Raw genomic sequence first — 17,565 nt, forward strand, 5'->3', positions numbered from 1 at the left:
CCTATAAGAAATATATAAAGTTTTCTTGTATATTAAAAGTCATAAATTTATTGGCGCATTAGATACAGCAGTGTGATTACGAAACCATTATAAAAGTGGGAAAATATGAAGTGCAAAAATAGATTTTTTAGCATTGTTGACTACACAGTGCAAGGGTTACAAAAATATGAGCTACTTTACTATCGACTATAGGGTTATGGGATGTACTTAATATTACGAACATACACATGAACATGTATAGTAGGGTGAGGGAAGATGGGGCAACTTTGACACATGATATCCAAATATCCTGATCGTAATTTATACAAATTACAAAGTTCTATGGAAGTCTTGAGAATACGGTTTTATAAAAATCGCTGAATGTTTGTGTACTACCAAATTGGAAGAGAAAATAGGTTAAAAAGGTGTTCCATCTTCCCCCACCCTACTATATGATGATATAAGTGCATAGAAAGTTCAATTGAATGGTACAGTACACAAATTAGTTGTTCCATATATGCACTTAACTACATACAGCACCAATATAGACCAGTTACTGAAAGAAAATATTAAATCCTCACATACTATTAAGGGAGCATTATAAGCATATGCATATGGCAAATTATTATTGCAAAATTATGGGGGTAACAATTTCAACATTGTACAAGTTATTAAATTGGTCCTGATTTGATTAGTTTTAATACAAATTTGAAGAATGTAGTACAGAATATAAATCCATGATAGTGGCACATTAAAAGATACATGTACAAAAATATGTTCAAAATGCGTGGGTCCTATGGCGAGCCACACCATGGGACCTGAGAATTAGACCGGAGATGGATTATAAAATAACCCATATATAAAGAAGATGCAAGCAAATACAGGTGTGTATTTTAAAACTGCACTTATTTATAAAACGTACCTCAAAAAATTGTGCTTTAAATATGTAAGTCACTACTTTATAAAATTAAAGGCACATATTTTGAGGTCGCAAATAGCAAAACTAAAAAGTAAAATCTACTCACTGTTAAACTAACTAACTGACACTATGGGTGTAAAAACTATAACGGTAGCTTGTTAAAATCTGACAATTGCTTTCCAAACACCTCAACCTCATACAGCATAAGTTGGTTTAAAAATCCGTCATTTGGTTTCACAGTCTGTCGACATTCTTTCAGCCAATCACATGCGTCCTGTAAGCTCCAACATAAACATCTCATTAAATATCCGAGCACGATGGTGGAACTTCGTGAACGACCCATGTTACAATGAACAAGAACTTTGTTGTTGGTTTTATCTTTCGTATCTCCTTGTGAAAAGCTGAGGGAATATTCTGTTGTGCATCTAGTTCTAATATTACTTTAAATATAATATCAATTACCTTTGTATTTGATATATTTTAACACCCTGTAGCCTAAGTATAATTGCATTTATAGTGTATGGCAGAAATATATATTTACTATTTACGCTTTACTTTTTGTGTCAAAACAGTGTATATTATATATAAATAGTATATATAATGAACTAAGTCCATATCTTTGGGAGGTGTTTTGCTACCAAGGTGAAATTCTAATGACTGTTGTAAATATTTTTGCAGTTTTTTGAAAGGTAGGCGTATGTACGTTTTCATACTTTGGTGTAACATACAAACCCCATGAATAGCTTTGTATTAAATATGAATCTAAAAGAAACAAAGCGTGTTAATATAAAGTACACGCATTGGAGCTATTTAAATAATCATATGGTACAATACATATAAGACTTCTAGGCTGTTAGTAAAAAGGTAGCAAAAAACATGAATTAGATAAATTTTCCAATCAATAACAAAATTTGTTTTAAATTTTGACAAATAAAATACTGCATTAGCTTCATTAATCGGAACAGTGCATTAATTATAACTGCAAACTGAAACAAACATAGAAATAAACAACTCATACCCTTTTCCAATGGCACTTTCTATAAAAGCCGTGGTTCTTGGCAGCCATGACAATAGATCGGATGAAGCAACGTCATCTAACTGGATCCTCAGATATTTGATGTTGTCGGGAAATGCATTTGGATGAACTGATGTTATGTTTACTATGTGGGTGATACCTTTGAAAGATTTATATAACATAACATGTTGTTAAGTGTCTTAGCCATGGACACATACGCCCACAATAGTATCAGCGACGAGGCTTGAACTCATTTCCTCTGGCATACAGGAAGATATGCAAACCACTTTGCCACGACGCCAGACAAAAAATTGTTCTCAAAGAATGAAGAGAATGAAATGATTACAAAAACGAGTAACGACAGTCAATAAACCACACGCTATGGATAAAAGGTGTTGGAAAGAGTGCCAGTTAGGCTGTTGCATACAATGTAATAAAGAATTTAATACAATCTGGTAAAGACTTACTGTGTAAAAACAAGACTTACTGTAAAAATATTAAGAAAATTTGACAAAGAAAAAATAAATACCAACTCAGAAGTCATACCATAGTACACATGTGCTGTTGTATATTTTACACCTCATACACACTTCAAATTACCCAATGCGAAACTTTTTAAATATTTTCTTTTTTTTTTCAAGGAAATTTGGACAGCCAATTAATAAACACTGGGTAGGATTAGGAGCAATTAGCTTAAAATCATATATAATGCTTACCTAAGTTTTTAATGACTGTTTCATTCAATGCATGTTTTGCAGTTCCTTGATACAACTTGAGTGGAATAACTTCAGAGGGCCAAGTCTAACAAGTGTGTTTGCAAATGAGTTTGTTTAAAATAACTAGGCCTATTGGCTATGTATATTTTGAGCGGCCCTAACTTGACTATTGTTTTGCAACGGTTTAACAATTTTGTGAGAGGTTATACTGCAAGCCACAATGGTACCTGGGATTTAGGGCTAAGTTGGCCCCTACTATAAAAGTGAAAAAATCATTCGCAGATCTTAAATATTGTTTAACTGTGATAAAGAGACATTGTCTGTGGTCTGTATGTAACTCAATTTGTCTTTAAAACATGGCCATGGCAATTGTCTCAATACCAAACAGCTTGTGTTAAAGTTAATTACCTTGGTTAATTTCTTTCGTTGAAACTGATTGTTGATGAGGTTATTTGTGCAAAGAAAAGGGAACTTTGAGTAAAAATCTTCATATATCATATTAACACTAAAGTTGTTTTGATCTCTTACAAGTTCAGCAACTTTCTTTCTATTGTTGCCATACCTGAATTAAACAATGTTTAATATAGGTACAGGAAAAAACATAGGGTAATGATGTAAACTGTCATCAAATAAAACCACACATAATATAGCCTGTACAACCTACAATTATTAATACAGTAGGGTGGTGGAAAATGGAAGACCTTTTCATTCTATTTTCTTGCCCCATTAAGTAGTAAACGAAGAACATTCAAAGAATTATAAAATGTTATTCTCATGACTCCAATATACCATTGTTAATTGTTTTAAACACAATTAGGATATTTGAATACTATGTGCTTAAGGTGTCCCGTCTTCCCCCAACCTACTATGCAATTTTCATTGACCCCTATACTTTTGGATTTGTATGCCACCTTAACATAAATGACAAAGTATCTCTACATGCAAGTACCTAGAATAGCCAAATACAATAAACAACTCACAATACAATCATATGATGAAAACTTGGTTGTGATGTTAAAGTCATGTTATCAGAATCTGTTTGTAAGTTTGAGGAATGAACTGCTGTTACTATATGACTGTGTTTATATTCTTCTAGGGATCTGTATAAAAACAGGTGATAAAGATTATAACACTAGTGTAGAAGTAGATACTGATAACAATGCATATCATAACTTTTTACAGCAACAAAATCTATAACTTTTTAAGTAAATGTTTGACTTTGTCTTACACTTACATCAATAATAAGAAGACCGTTAAAAAACTAGTCTATCATTATCAGTGGCACAGCCAGAAAAAAATAAGGGGGGGGGGAGTTTTTTGGTTTGAAAAGGGATAGGTTGCGACCCCCTAACCCCCCCTGGCTGCGCCACTGATTATTATTATAAATCATAAAATCAAGCGGCTTTATTTTATTTTTTCTCATTTTTTGTGTGAGTGAAAAAGTCAATAGTGTAGTGATTACCACATTTGAACAATTATCATTACAGTATCATTCAAGAACACTAATGTGGCGTTCTACCCACTTTAACACAGAGCAAGCTGCATTCTGAGATTGGCATTTACTGAAGTGGTTGTACGCTAACGAGACCACAGGACAATTCTCAATTGGAGAGTTTATCTTTCCCAGACAGTTAGCCAGACAAAGCACAGTCCAGATATAACTATTTTTAAATGTTATGTTAGTATACTGATTCTGATGGGAAGTATGAGGAAAGTCATTGTACAGTGTACGTGTGTACCTAATACCCATAATCCATACATACAGTGGTATCTTTTGATTTAGCCAATTTAACCAATAGTTTGCCCTTTAAAATTAAAACAATGGAATAGATTAATCAAGCATGAGAGGTATAATAATAATAGAGCATTTATATCCCATACAAACCTGCAATCAACCAACATAAGATATTCCTCACTATGTAGCTGGGGTTCTGCTTCCCATGTTTCAGCAACCAACACATTATAAAGTTCCGATATTGACCATTCAACATCCTTAGATGGTGTTTTAACTGGTTTTACTTTCCTGGGTAAACTTTGATGTCCACCATTCGATATTATTTGCTCTGTTTGAATTCGGGGCAAAGTCTGAAAGGATAAGTTAGAATGAATGTAACTTATTTTATCCTCGCGTGGCCGGAAAATGACAGTTGTTGACTCATTATAACACAACTACCTATGTATCTCGTGCGAGCTTACGCCGTTACAAAATGTTGTGTTTCGTAATAGAATTTGCTTTTTATCCATTAAAATTATATATATATAAATATATATATATATATTTACCGACAGTGGCGCAGCCAGAAAAAAAAATAAGGGGGGGGGGGTTGCAATCAAAAAATGTTCCACCCTGGCTGTATACCGGTATACATACATAATTATGTATCAATGTACGTGTATATATATAGCCTTTATATAGGGGTAGTTTGTTTATAGGCGCACCAAACGCCTCTGGTTGTTATTGCTTTTGATGTATATATGACCTTCCTCAGCTAAACCTTTGATTATCATTCTTAAATATATATATATATATATTTATATATTTATAATATATATTTAAAGTTAATGTTCATGTGTTTGAGGTTTGACCCTCTTGATTTAGCTTTACATTTTTTAATTAATCCAGATTTACAAAAAGGATGCTTACTTACAATAACATAAAGACAAAAAAGGGTATAGGCCTATTTAAATAATTGAAATAAAAATACCATATTAACGGTGACTAAAATATTGAACAAAATACCTTTTTATGTAAAGTTTCATGCTGGCTGCTCTTTAACGTTGCCAGGTCAGTGGGGTAAGTGACAGAGCGATTGGAAAACAGTTTCTTTTCATTCTTGAACTTTTTCGACGTGATTGTGGAATTAATCCTCGAGCCACCCGAACCCATTGTAGACGTCAACACAAGTTAAACTACCATATTTAAAGTAAAGATCAGGTTTTTATGGCATTCTCTACTGTACAAATAGCATTTAAACCTTGGCAAACTAATAAAATTATATGATTCGCTAATTTTAACCAAAACTGAAACCATATGGTTTTGAAGAGCCATTCTCATACTAATAAATTCAAGTTCCAACAAAAATGTGAAAAATATGTTATCACGTACAAACTAATGGTATTGACTCTATACAGATGAGATCCAATAATCCAATATCCTCAATGAATCAGTTTAACATATAAAAAAGCGGTTCATTTTCATCACAAGTAGGAATATATACATGTTCAAAAATGCAATTTAAATTTAGTATTTTGGCACGAAATGTATTTAGTTAAAAGAGATATAAATTAATTGATGTTTTTTTAAACGCTATGCTTTAATTTTGTTCCCATTTGCTTTGTTGATGAGTTTTTTTCTTCAGAGTTAAATATAATGTTTCCAGGCGGAGCAACAAAATATTGTTCTAAAACTTCTTTTGCATTGGTTAATATTAACTGAGAAGTTTCAGATGGAATGTCTTTCCTCAGTTGTAATGATGAGTGGTCTAACACAGAAACCATTGGGGTTAAGCCATCTGTATTCAGTTCATGTAATCGCTCAGTAAAATTGATTGCTTCTTCTATTGTTTCTTTTTCCTTATGTCCATCCAGTTCCACAAGTGAAAGTTGTTTTATATAATTCACAGTTTCTGGATCTAATTTTACTTTTTTCTCGACGTTGGTGGTTTTTGAGACTTTCCAACTGCATGAAGATGGTACAGCTTTGTTGGTAAAACAACGATGTATGAATAGATTAAGATAAGGCAATGACCTTAAGCCACGTGCCAACACAGGGGCTGGCATTTTATCGAAAACAATCTAAAAGATATATGTATAAATATATTACTTTGTTACATATCTAGGTTAAAAATACTGCTTCCTTAAAAATAGCTGAATTTTCCATACCGTACATCAAAAATTACCTTGTCTTTTTAGGTTAGGCCTTTTCCCGTGTTAAACTAACACAAGAGAAACAAGTAAAACGCCGTATGCAAACAGCAAAAAAACGTAACCCCATTCCATACCTTTCATTATAAATCACTAAACAAGTAGCAACGCATACACTGAATAACTCGGCGCATAAACTCGAACCCAAACAAATGTCGCAATACTTTTTTTCTTTTGCCTTTTCCTCTTGAAGTCTAGCGATTCTCTCGAATTTTATTCTTTGTCCAGGAAAAATATCCTATTTGTAAACTGTTCATCTTTGAACAATAAGATCGTAAAGACGAAAAAGTACAAGATATTGAAAAATGTCAGTATTTATTTGTTACGAAAAGTGTTGTACGGGTAATTATGCAAGGAAATAATATGGATACACATTCCGACGCCGTGGCAGAGTGGTCAGCGTGCCTGCCTGTAACCCAGAGGGAACGGGTTGAAGGCTCGTCACTGCTACCATTGTGGCGTTGTGTACCATTGCGGGCAACCACCTTAGACTGCCCATGGACTGCCATACATAAAAAATTACCCACTAAGCAACATTGGCTGCATGGTAAGTTGTAAACTGGCACAAATAAGGAGTACCTGTGTTATATAGTGAGGTGGGGAAAGGTGGGACACCTTTAGCACACAATATCCTAATATCCTGGTCGTGTTTTAAACAATTAACAACTGTCTATGAAAGTCGCAATGACAAGATTTTATAATTCTTTGAGTGTTCTTTGTTTACTACCAAAATGTACGAGAAAATAGAATGAAAAGGTGTCCCATCTTCTCCCATCCTACTATATAACGACTGTCGTTTTCCGGCCACGCGAGGATGGTAACGAGTTACCTTTATACTACTTTGTGGGTGTTTTTTTTGTACTTTTTCATTTTTTTTATGTATGACTGATATTTAGACAACCCATTAGTGACGACTGGGTTGCAGCAATTTCCGTTAGGTGTCTTACTCAAGAACATATACGCCCACAACGGTAGCAGGGGGGAGCTTTGAACCTAAGGTTACAGGCAAGCGCGCTAACCGCCGGAAATTTCATTCAACATTATACCGTGACTTTACAAGGAACTGGTCGTTCGGGTTTAAATGTTTTCTTCGTAGTGAGTTCGCCATCAGCAGGTAACCGGATATGATGCAAACTAGTCCCGTGATCAACAACCGCACCATTAAGTTCAAATACGTACCATCATTGTCTTACTGGATTAAAATCAAGTATAAAAGTGTATGCTACAGCCGACGGATATAAAATTGCTATAAATTTACCTGTTAAGAAAGTGAATCAAGCAGTATAAACAGTCGGTCATAAATTACGTAGTATATAACACGCATTAAACCAATCATATCCCTTGCCAAAAAAACGATCAGAGTAATAACTAAGAGCACTTTCTCTGTATTTTTGCGGGAAACGTTTTGTACGTAAGCTAATTTCTTCTTCTGCACGTAGGCTAATTTAATATGCTATGTATAGGTTTTGAAGTATAGGCTAGATACTTTGCAAAGTTAATAAGATAACACAGAATATAGATTTGGCGATAAAGAGGAATAAAACATGCAACTGAGGATTGATTGCTGGTTGATTCTCGCTGTGTCCATCGTTATAGTCCAGCAATGTAAGTGTTTAGATTAATTTTGGAATGAGTGTAACTTTTTATCCGCTTTCGATTTACCACGTGTGTAATTTGTGCGTGATTGTTTTTTTTTTCTGTGTGACTGACAATTTGGAATTGGAGCAACTGTTCTTATGTTAAACTTCAAGCTTTATACTTTAAAGGCGACGCTGTATCAAGCTTTCACCGTAATTATACCATATCCTTGCCATCACTGTCACCTGAGACGACTATCTACGTGAGGTATAAGCTCTGTCTGACGTCACAACCTCATTACGTCACAGCAAACGTGTCAGTCAAGAACCCTTCCCTTCCAAACACGTTCACCGCAACAGTGGTGGAGATATTGAAGCCAGGGGTTATTTTGAAGATAAAAAGAAATGATATAGAAGCGGGCTGGCCCGAGATGGAGATGATAGTGAACTTATATATCGTATTGGACACAGGTACGTTATATTTGGGCTCTTAGCTACCATTGGGGCGTATGTGTCCTTGGGCAAGGCACTTAATGGCGTTTGCTCCAACCCAGTGTTCCCCTAGTTGGCTGTTTAAATTGTTAGTCACACATAAGAAAGTAACTCGTAGTGAAACGATTGTTGATATTTCGCTACGCGAAATTAAAGAGTTACATTCCTTTAATCTTACCCCGAAGTGCCTTTCCACGACCCTCACGCGTACAACTCGGATGCGTTCGCGGTGACATTCTCGATTCTAATAAACCTGTTTTAAATATTGTAAGGTGGGGAAAGATGGGATACCTTTTTATTTTATTTTATCGTCCTATTTGTAGTAAACAAAGAACATTTAAAGAATTAATAAACTATATCCTTACGACTTCAACTTACCGTTTTTAGTTGTTTAAAATACGACCAGAATATTTGGATATTATGTGCAAAAGGTATCTCGTCTTTTCCCCAGTACTGCGCGTGTTTAATTACTGTAAAGATTAACAATCGTCGGCCTTTAACACTAACCTTGATTTATTTCTAAAGTAACGAAACCTTAAACTAAAAACGAATATAATAATAATCACATCCAGCCAACTGTGATGCTTTGTACGCAATCGGACAACGGAACAGCGGAGCTTACCAGTTTAACGTGGGCGGCGTTGACATGAAAGTTTACTGCGATATGACGACATCTAACGGCGCTTGGACGGTAATTTTTGGAGTCACTAAATATCTTTACTAAAGTTAAACGAGTTTAGGTTTTCCAACGACGTTTTGACGGCTCTGTGGATTTTTACCAACCTTGGAAATATTATGAGGATGGATTTGGAAATGTTAATGCCGAGTTCTGGATGGGTGAGCTATGTTTGTATGAAACATCTAACCAGACATTAATTAACACATCGCGTGTTTATTGGTTGAAATTACAGGTCAAACATTTGTTAAAAATATAACATAAAACTTTGTGCAAAATGTGTTGCATGGTTATAACAATATTTGAAACAAAATATAGCCTATATACTATATGGGGTACGATTCGATACCGTAAGCATATAAAACCCATTTTCCTGGTCGTGTTTTATAACATGTCACATCTTACCCATTACTATTTTGTTTTAAGGTTTAAAGTATCTTCATCTACTGACAGAGAGTGGCAATTATCTTCTAAGACTCGACATGACACTTTGTAACGGCACATCAGTCTCTAGAGAATACTCGTAAGTTTAATTCTTATTTATCGGGCTGTGCAATCTTACCGTTTCAACGAAATCGTAAAAATATCACTTTAACCTAAATTAACAGAACCCGTTTTTGTTGCCTTAGAGCACAAAACAACATAGCATTATTGGCACTATAAAACAAATCTTGCATCTTATGTTTAAATATTCAATACTAAGTTTGAAAAAAAACTACCATTGGAACGTAACAACCAATAAAATGACTATACATCGGCAAATTATATCGGGAAACAACACAAGTTTAAAGTCGCAAATTAAAAGTGACAATTCAGAATTGCGATCTATAAAGATAAATAGCTTGAGGTAAAACTGACCTGGTTATTTTGTTTGGGGGTTAAGAACTATTAACTTAAATGAACATATACGGCCTATGTAAACCATATACAATTTATTTTGCTTTGGTTTAAATGTACATCGGTCAGCTAAATGTATAGTATAGGGTGGGGGAATATGGGACACCTTTTAACTCTATTTTCTAGTCCCATCTGGTAGTAAACAAAGAAAATTCAAAAAAATTTAAAACAGTATCCTCACGACTCTCATAGACTGTTGTTAATTGTTTGAAACACGATCAGGAACTTTGGATATTACATGCTAAAGGTGGCCCATCTGCCCCCACCCTACGATATGATAATACGGGAAATCAGTGAGCAAGAATTATAACAAACAAATGCGTTTCAGAAACTTTCGTGTTGGTAACGCATCTACAAATTATACTTTGACTGTAGACAACTATATACATTATACAGGTTAGTAAAACTGCCACTTAAAACGTTTTTATATTTTTGTCTTGCATATTTTTATCGCTGTGTTATATTTAAGGATAGGGGAATATGGAACGACTGTCCGGCGCCGTGGCGTAGTGGTTAGCGCGCCTGCCTCTAACCCAGAGGTAATGGGTTCAATGCTCGTCGCTGCTACCATTGTGGGCGTATGTGTCCTTGAGCAAGACACTTAACGGCAATTGCTCCAACCCAGTGGTCACTAATGGGTTGTCCAAATTATCGGCCATACATAAAAATGAAAAAAAAATAAAAATAAATATTCACCCACAAAGTAACTCGTAAGCTGGCGCGAGGTGCACACCCGTGTTATAACGACTGTCGTTTTCCGGCCACGCGAGGATAAAGTAAGTTACATTCATTCATTCATTCATTCGACTGTTCATGTTTTCTCGTCCCATTTGCTGGTAAACAAAGAACATTCAAAGAATTATAAAACCGTATCCTCACGACTATCACGGGCCGTTGTTAATTGTTTAAAACACGATCAGGATATTTAGATATTATGTGCTAAAGGTGTCCCGTCTTCCCCACCCTACTATATAACTTACAAATGTTTTGTCTGATCCGTATAAACAGCACTAAGAACTCATCAAGGAATGCAATTTTCAACTTTCGACCGGGACAACGATAACCACGATACCAATAATTGTGCAAAAAAGTTCCAGGGTGGATGGTGGTATAACAGTTGCATGAATGCAAATTTAAATGGACTTTATGGTCCATGCGATACTTTTCGAACATATTTACACTTCAAAACTCTGGATACTGATTCGGAGGGGACACTCACAAAGGTAGAAATGAAATTCAAACCAAATTAGTTTGGTTCAACTCATGTTTTAGTTGGTCTTTTTACTTTTCACAAAAAAGGTGTAAACAATGTTGTACAAGAGCATAATAGTTTACAGAATACAATCATTACCCCTATATTTACCATTATAAGTACTCTGCTTAATAACAAAAGCAAAATGGCAGCCACGCCAGTTCTGTAATATACACTGTACATGTAGCATTCGCTTTGTAAATAAAATATTTCGATTTTGTTGGGTGTGTGTGTGTGTTCTTGTAAATTACTTAAACTCGGTGGCCCCAATAGATCGTCCATATTATTCCCAGGATGTGGTAAAATGGCAGAATTTGAAACCATTATTACTGAAAAAACATGATTTTGGTTAATACTATGAAACTTTATTATCGCGAACCTTGATTAGTTAAAACCAAAGTTAGTATAGACCAAGTTAGGAAACGGATTGTAAAACAACGAGTCTTGTTATCCATTGTCTCGCGTCTATGACGTCATAGTCGCCACCATTACGGAGCCCACGGCATAGCATTTTATCATTGCTGGGTGCTGTTTTTCGTTTAAATATTGCGATTTTTTAAAAACCAAGCACTTCTGCGCGTAAAATGGCTTTCTACTAATGTTATATCTTATCACAATAATAAACCTCACAAAAATAATCAACTTTTATTGAACACTCAATCGATTAAAGAGAAAAAAAACAGAAAATATCAAGTTTACTAACCAAAAACATAAAAGAACATGTTTAAAATATAAAAATACAAACAAAAACGCATAACATTACCATAAACTGGTGTATCTAGCCGCAGTTTTGCATGTAAATTGCCGTGATTTTACTTTTTGGCTCACAAACTTAACAAGTATACCCGGCAACGAAACTTAAGGTATCTTTGTAAAATTTGCCTAATATCGAAGTGACATTGACGAAAACACTACTGAGTTACTATTTTTGGTCCTCTGCTTGAATTAGTAAGCTACCTTTTCGGCGTTCCTGGTCTTTATGAAATCGGAAAACGCGAACACCTTATCTGCTAGTACTTAAGCAGTTTGGAGCTGCATGTCCGCTCATGTTGGATTATAAATGTAGTATATAATGGCTCTGTAGATTCGTAGGTATGACCATATACTATTATGTAAACTAAGCTGATTGCTGCTAGTCTTAATCGCCAACGTAAAGTACCCTGTTAAACCACACTGTACGCCGAAAACCAGTCAAAATATTAATTTACTCCACATTAATTCCTAGATTTTATATTATATTACAAGATTTATATTATAAATTATATTTTAAATGTTAAAACAACCGCTATACGTGTTTTCTAGCTTTGTATCGCTTACAAGAACTAAATGAACACATGCCGACCATGCATTTGTATAGGCGATTAACGCTCTGTGGGCTCCGTAATGGCGGACACGAGCGCCGTTTTCTAACTTGGTCTATACTAACTTTGGTTAAAACCACTTTGAAATTTTGTTTCAAACAAACAAGCTGATATTTAGCGGTTCACACACTTATGTCAAAAAGAAGTCAGACTGCGTGCAAAGTGGTGTTGGATAAATCTCCATAAAATCCCTATGTATGTTAGTTAATAAATGAATTTATTTTTGTAAATTCGCGTAAATAACACGAAGTAAGATTGCACTGTTTCAAAATCAACAACGAACACATAGAATGAAAAAGTGTCCCATCTTTTCCAACTCTATACTACATCAGTATATTATATCACAATTTTACAATTACACATTCGGTATCCAATTAATGAATTACCAACAAATAAAAAAAAATATATTTCAGCCTATTTTATTAAACTACAAAACGGTTTTATAATATAAAACTATGGGATCCTTAAATAAAGATTTTAAAACGGTATTCCACCTTGCCCCACGTCCCAACTTATACCATCACCCCATTATATCTTGCGCTCTTAGCAAGGATATAACGTTAACTCATTAGAAATTAAACCAAGCTGTAATACAAACAGTCTCTTTGAACTAATCATAAAATTTGCAACGAAAATCGATCCCGAGTATAATATAGACTTCTCCCCGTATTTTCGAGGTAAAAGCTTTGCCGACGTAATATCTTCTCTACTAAAGTATATAGTCACATCCGAGTGGCTTATTTGATGTTACTTCGGTTGTGTAGTAGACCATATTCTCTCTGTACAGTAAGTAGTTTAACAGCACAGAATAAAGATTCTCCGATTGAAGAATAAAACATGCAATCGGGGATTGATTGCTGGTTGATTCTTGCTGTGTCAATCTTTATAGTCAAGCAATGTAAGTTTTTACATTTTTTTGTTAAACAAACTAAACCATGCATTGTAATCTGTTTAAAAGAACACGCTTTTTTGTTCAACTTTTTACTTTAAAGGCGATGCTGTATCAAGTTTTCACCGTAATTATACCATATCCTTGTCATCACCGTCACCTGAGACGACTACCTACGTCAGGTATAAGCTCTGTCTGACGTCACAAGCTCACTACGTCACAGCAAACGTGTCAGTCAAGAACCTCTCCCTTCCAAACACGTTCACCGCAACAGTGATGAAGATATTGAAGCCAGGGGTTATTTTGAAGATAAAAAGAAATGATATAGAAGCGGCCTGGACCGAGATAGAGATGATAGTGAACTTATATATCGTATTGGACACAGGTACGCCTGTAGAAGTTTGATAATCTTTGGCGTGTTTATCATATAACACTGGCCTTGTGTTTATAAAAGTATAGTACCTTGGGGGTAAGATGATTATATTGTTAGCATCTATAAATCTTATCATGATTATAGTAATATAATTTTATAAATGTTATTTGTTTACTACCAAATGAGAAAAGAACGGTTACAAAACATGACCCATCTTTTCTCACCTTACTATAACTGCAGCGTACAACAAAAAAAACATTAATTCGTTATAATAATCACATCCAGCCAATTGTGATGCTTTGTACGCAATCGGACAACGGAACAGCGAAGCTTACCAGTTTAACGTGGGCGGCGTTGACATGAAAATTTACTGTGATATGACGACACCTAACGGCGCTTGGACGGTAATATCTTAAATCGCTGAATATCTTTACTAAAACTAAACGAGTTTAGGTTTTCCAACGACGTTCTGACGGCTCTGTGGATTTTTACCAACCTTGGAAATATTATGAGGATGGATTTGGAAATGTTAATGCCGAGTTCTGGATGGGTGAGCTATGTTTGTATGAAACATGTGACCAGCAGACACTAATTACCACATCGCGTGTCGACGGTTTATTGGTTAAAATTACAGGTCAAACATTTTTCCATAAAAAGGAACGGCAAAGAAACAATTATGAAACTTATTTTTTTCGTTTTTTTTTTGTTGATATAACAATTTATGAAACAATATAGCTTAGAATATACTATAAGGAGAACGATTCGATACCCTTTACTATTTTGTTTTAAGGTTTAAAGTATCTTCATCTGCTGACAGAGAGTGGCAATTATCTTCTAAGGCTCGACATGACACTTTGTAACGGCACATCAGTCTTCCGAGAATACTCGTAAGTTTAATTCTATTTAATGAGCTGTGCTATATACCGTTTCAACGAAATCGCAGAATTATCATTTTAACCTAAATTAAATTGACACTAACAGATCCTTCGGTTTTCGTTGCACAAAAAAAACAGCACAAAAACATAAAATATTGCCACTTATGTTTGCCCATTGCCTAACTAAGCCATATGATCCATTTGCTCTGGTTCCAATGCACATCGGTCAGCTAAATATATATAAGGGTGAAATCAGCCAGTAAGCATTATAACAAATACGTTTCAGAAACTTTCGTGTTGGTAACGCATCTACAAATTATACTTTGACTGTGGACAATTATAAACATTATACGGGTTAGTAAAACTGCCACTTTAAACATTTTATATTTTAGTCATTTATGTTTTTATTGCTATATTATATAATAGAGTGGGAAAGATGGGACATCTTTGGCATCTAATATCTAAATATCCTGATCCTATTTTAAACAATTAACAACGGTCTACGGATGCCGCGAGGAAACGGTTAAATATTTTTTTGAATATTCTTTGTGCTACCAAATGGAAAGAGAAAATAAAATTAAAAGGTGTCCCATCTCCCCAATCCCATCTTACAAATGTTTTGTCCGTATAAACAGCACTAAGAACTCATCAAGGGATGCAATTTTCAACTTTCGACCGTGACAACGATAAAGTCAATACCAATAATTGTGCAAAAAAGTTCCAGGGTGGATGGTGGTATAACAGTTGCATGAATGCAAACCTAAATGGAGTTTATGGTTCGTGCGAAACCGATGAAATGTATCTACACTTCAAAAGTATTGGTACTTTGACGGATGGGACACTCACAAAAACAGAAATGAAGTTTAAACCAAATCATTAGATTGGTTTAAAACTTAAGCATAATAGTTCCTGAAATACGCTCATCGCACATATATTGACTATTATGCCAACACGGTTTAATAGCTCAAGGCAAACTTATAACCACAATAGTTGTGTAATATACCGTAACACTCGATTTGTAAACAGTATTTATATACTAGGGTGGGAAAGATGGAATACCTTTTCATTCTCGCTTCTCGTCGCATTTGGTAAAGTATTAAAGAATTATAAACCCGTATCCTTAGAACTCAAAAAAAATATCGATCGTGTATTTAACAAGGTATTACGACGGATTTCAGGGTCGTGAAGTTACGGTTATACAATGTTCTTTGTTACCTATATAAGTGGGATGGGAAAATAGAATCATATATCCCTTCTTACCCCAGCAACCTACTACATAGTAGGATGGAAAAGATGGGACACCTTTCTTTTACTTTTCTCGTCTCATTTTGTAGTAAACAAGGAACATTCAAAGAATTATGAAATCGTATCCCAACGACTCACATAGACCGTTGTTAAATGTTTAAAACACGATCGGGATATTTTGGTATTCTGTGCTAAAAGTTTCCCATCTTCCTCTTCCCCAACCTACTACATTTAGGATATGTTGAGTACGTGTCTTCTTGAAAATTGTTGCAATCCAGTGATCGCAAATGGTTTTATTGTATATATTGAATAAAATTGCATACGAATATCTCTCTGCGAAAACGACTTGTATAAAATAGAACACCCGAGTTTATAACCCCCGAAGTTCCCGGTACGTGATATAAATAAATGATTCATTTATTCGTCCATATGGTCGGAGACATACGAGGTGACAGTGGTAGTAAGCTTTAAACTTCAGGTTAGGAAATAGGCATGTGTGAGTCTTAAATGTAATGTACCGGTATAATGATTCAATAACTAATTAAAATGCAATTACTCTCACGAATTTAAAAAAAAATAGTGTGGTTGATTTAAAGTGATCTAGGAATATAGTGAACAAAGAACATTCAAAGGATTATAAAACCGCATCCTCATGACTCCTATATACTGTTGTTAATTGTTTAAACACGATCAGAATATTAGGATATTGTGTGCTAAGGGTGTCCTATCTTACCCCACAGTACTACATGTGGCGTCATGTCACAGTGGTTTTGAAACAGAACACACGTGTTTTAAAGAGCATCGTTGCCGCGCCACGCGGATTAATAAGTTTCATTTATTCATATAGTCCACAGCCAATATTTGACAGCAGACACGCAATTAAGTCGGATTGCATCATTTTAAACTGTTTCTTAATAAAAGAACTGTGTAAGCCGTAAAAGAAGCCATCGCGATTTTTGCAGGAATTGGCTATACCAATTCATTGTCAGTTAGGCTGCTAACTTTGTAAACAACCTGTTAGTTGGTCACACAACCTGGTACCATGCGTACAGGTCGCACTTTCCGTCGCGCTCTTTCAATGTAATTTATAGTTACCAAGTCAACTGCTATAACACAAACGTTATTGCTTTCGGGCATCACTAAAACATGAACAAAAGGTAAGCGTTGGTTCCCGACGCTGTAACAAACAGTTTAAACGAAAACGATTTGCACAAGTCCGATCCTGACCGCGTTAGTTTCCCGGCAAAAGAAACGGCTGGCGTGTTCACTCTGTTTACTTAAAACGCCAACGACCATTTAACTCTTTGGAGAGAGAAGGGTATTTAATTTCATCTCGTCGCGGCGCGTTTCGATCACGTGTTATGACACGATTTGC

At 35.0% G+C, this 17,565-nt stretch overlaps 4 protein-coding genes across 5 annotated transcripts; 2 read left to right on the forward strand and 2 right to left on the reverse strand.

Moving 5' to 3' along the window:
- Positions 1-20: 20 nt before the first annotated feature.
- LOC149735417 (dual specificity protein phosphatase 16-like) lies at positions 21-5,600 on the reverse strand. Of its 2 annotated transcripts, none has more exons than XM_089877876.1 (7): positions 5,370-5,600; positions 4,515-4,714; positions 3,610-3,729; positions 3,038-3,191; positions 2,630-2,714; positions 1,917-2,073; positions 21-1,299 (listed from the first exon to the last, which is right to left on the reverse strand). In XM_089877876.1, the coding sequence occupies exons 1-7, from the start codon at positions 5,514-5,516 to the stop codon at positions 1,041-1,043; spliced, it is 1,122 nt and encodes a 373-aa protein (XP_089734002.1). In that variant the 5' UTR covers positions 5,517-5,600; the 3' UTR covers positions 21-1,040. The 2 variants fall into 2 exon arrangements, with proteins under 2 accessions (XP_089734002.1, XP_089734003.1); XM_089877877.1 differs by having other exon boundaries at positions 1,096-1,660.
- A 4-nt stretch (positions 5,601-5,604) lies between these two features.
- Positions 5,605-6,455, reverse strand: LOC149735418 (glutamyl-tRNA(Gln) amidotransferase subunit C, mitochondrial-like). The gene has a single exon (XM_089877885.1). It carries the CDS (start codon positions 6,407-6,409, stop codon positions 5,930-5,932), a length of 480 nt encoding a protein of 159 aa, XP_089734011.1. The 5' UTR covers positions 6,410-6,455; the 3' UTR covers positions 5,605-5,929.
- Positions 6,456-7,191: 736 nt separating this feature from the next.
- LOC149735419 (ficolin-1-B-like) lies at positions 7,192-11,666 on the forward strand. The gene is made up of 7 exons (XM_089877879.1): positions 7,192-8,158; positions 8,320-8,601; positions 9,195-9,313; positions 9,363-9,459; positions 9,725-9,821; positions 10,524-10,591; positions 11,204-11,666. Exons 1-7 carry the CDS (start codon positions 8,098-8,100, stop codon positions 11,443-11,445), a joined length of 966 nt encoding a protein of 321 aa, XP_089734005.1. The 5' UTR covers positions 7,192-8,097; the 3' UTR covers positions 11,446-11,666.
- Positions 11,667-12,944: 1,278 nt separating this feature from the next.
- Positions 12,945-17,115, forward strand: LOC149735420 (ficolin-3-like). The gene is made up of 7 exons (XM_089877887.1): positions 12,945-13,706; positions 13,801-14,082; positions 14,356-14,474; positions 14,524-14,620; positions 14,861-14,957; positions 15,232-15,299; positions 15,581-17,115. Exons 1-7 carry the CDS (start codon positions 13,646-13,648, stop codon positions 15,823-15,825), a joined length of 969 nt encoding a protein of 322 aa, XP_089734013.1. The 5' UTR covers positions 12,945-13,645; the 3' UTR covers positions 15,826-17,115.
- The last annotated feature ends 450 nt before the right edge of the window (positions 17,116-17,565 follow it).

The sequence above is a fragment of the Ciona robusta genome, chromosome 5 (genome assembly GCF_009617815.1).
Source record: "Ciona robusta chromosome 5, ASM961781v2".
NCBI classification, from domain to species: domain Eukaryota; kingdom Metazoa; phylum Chordata; class Ascidiacea; order Phlebobranchia; family Cionidae; genus Ciona; species Ciona robusta.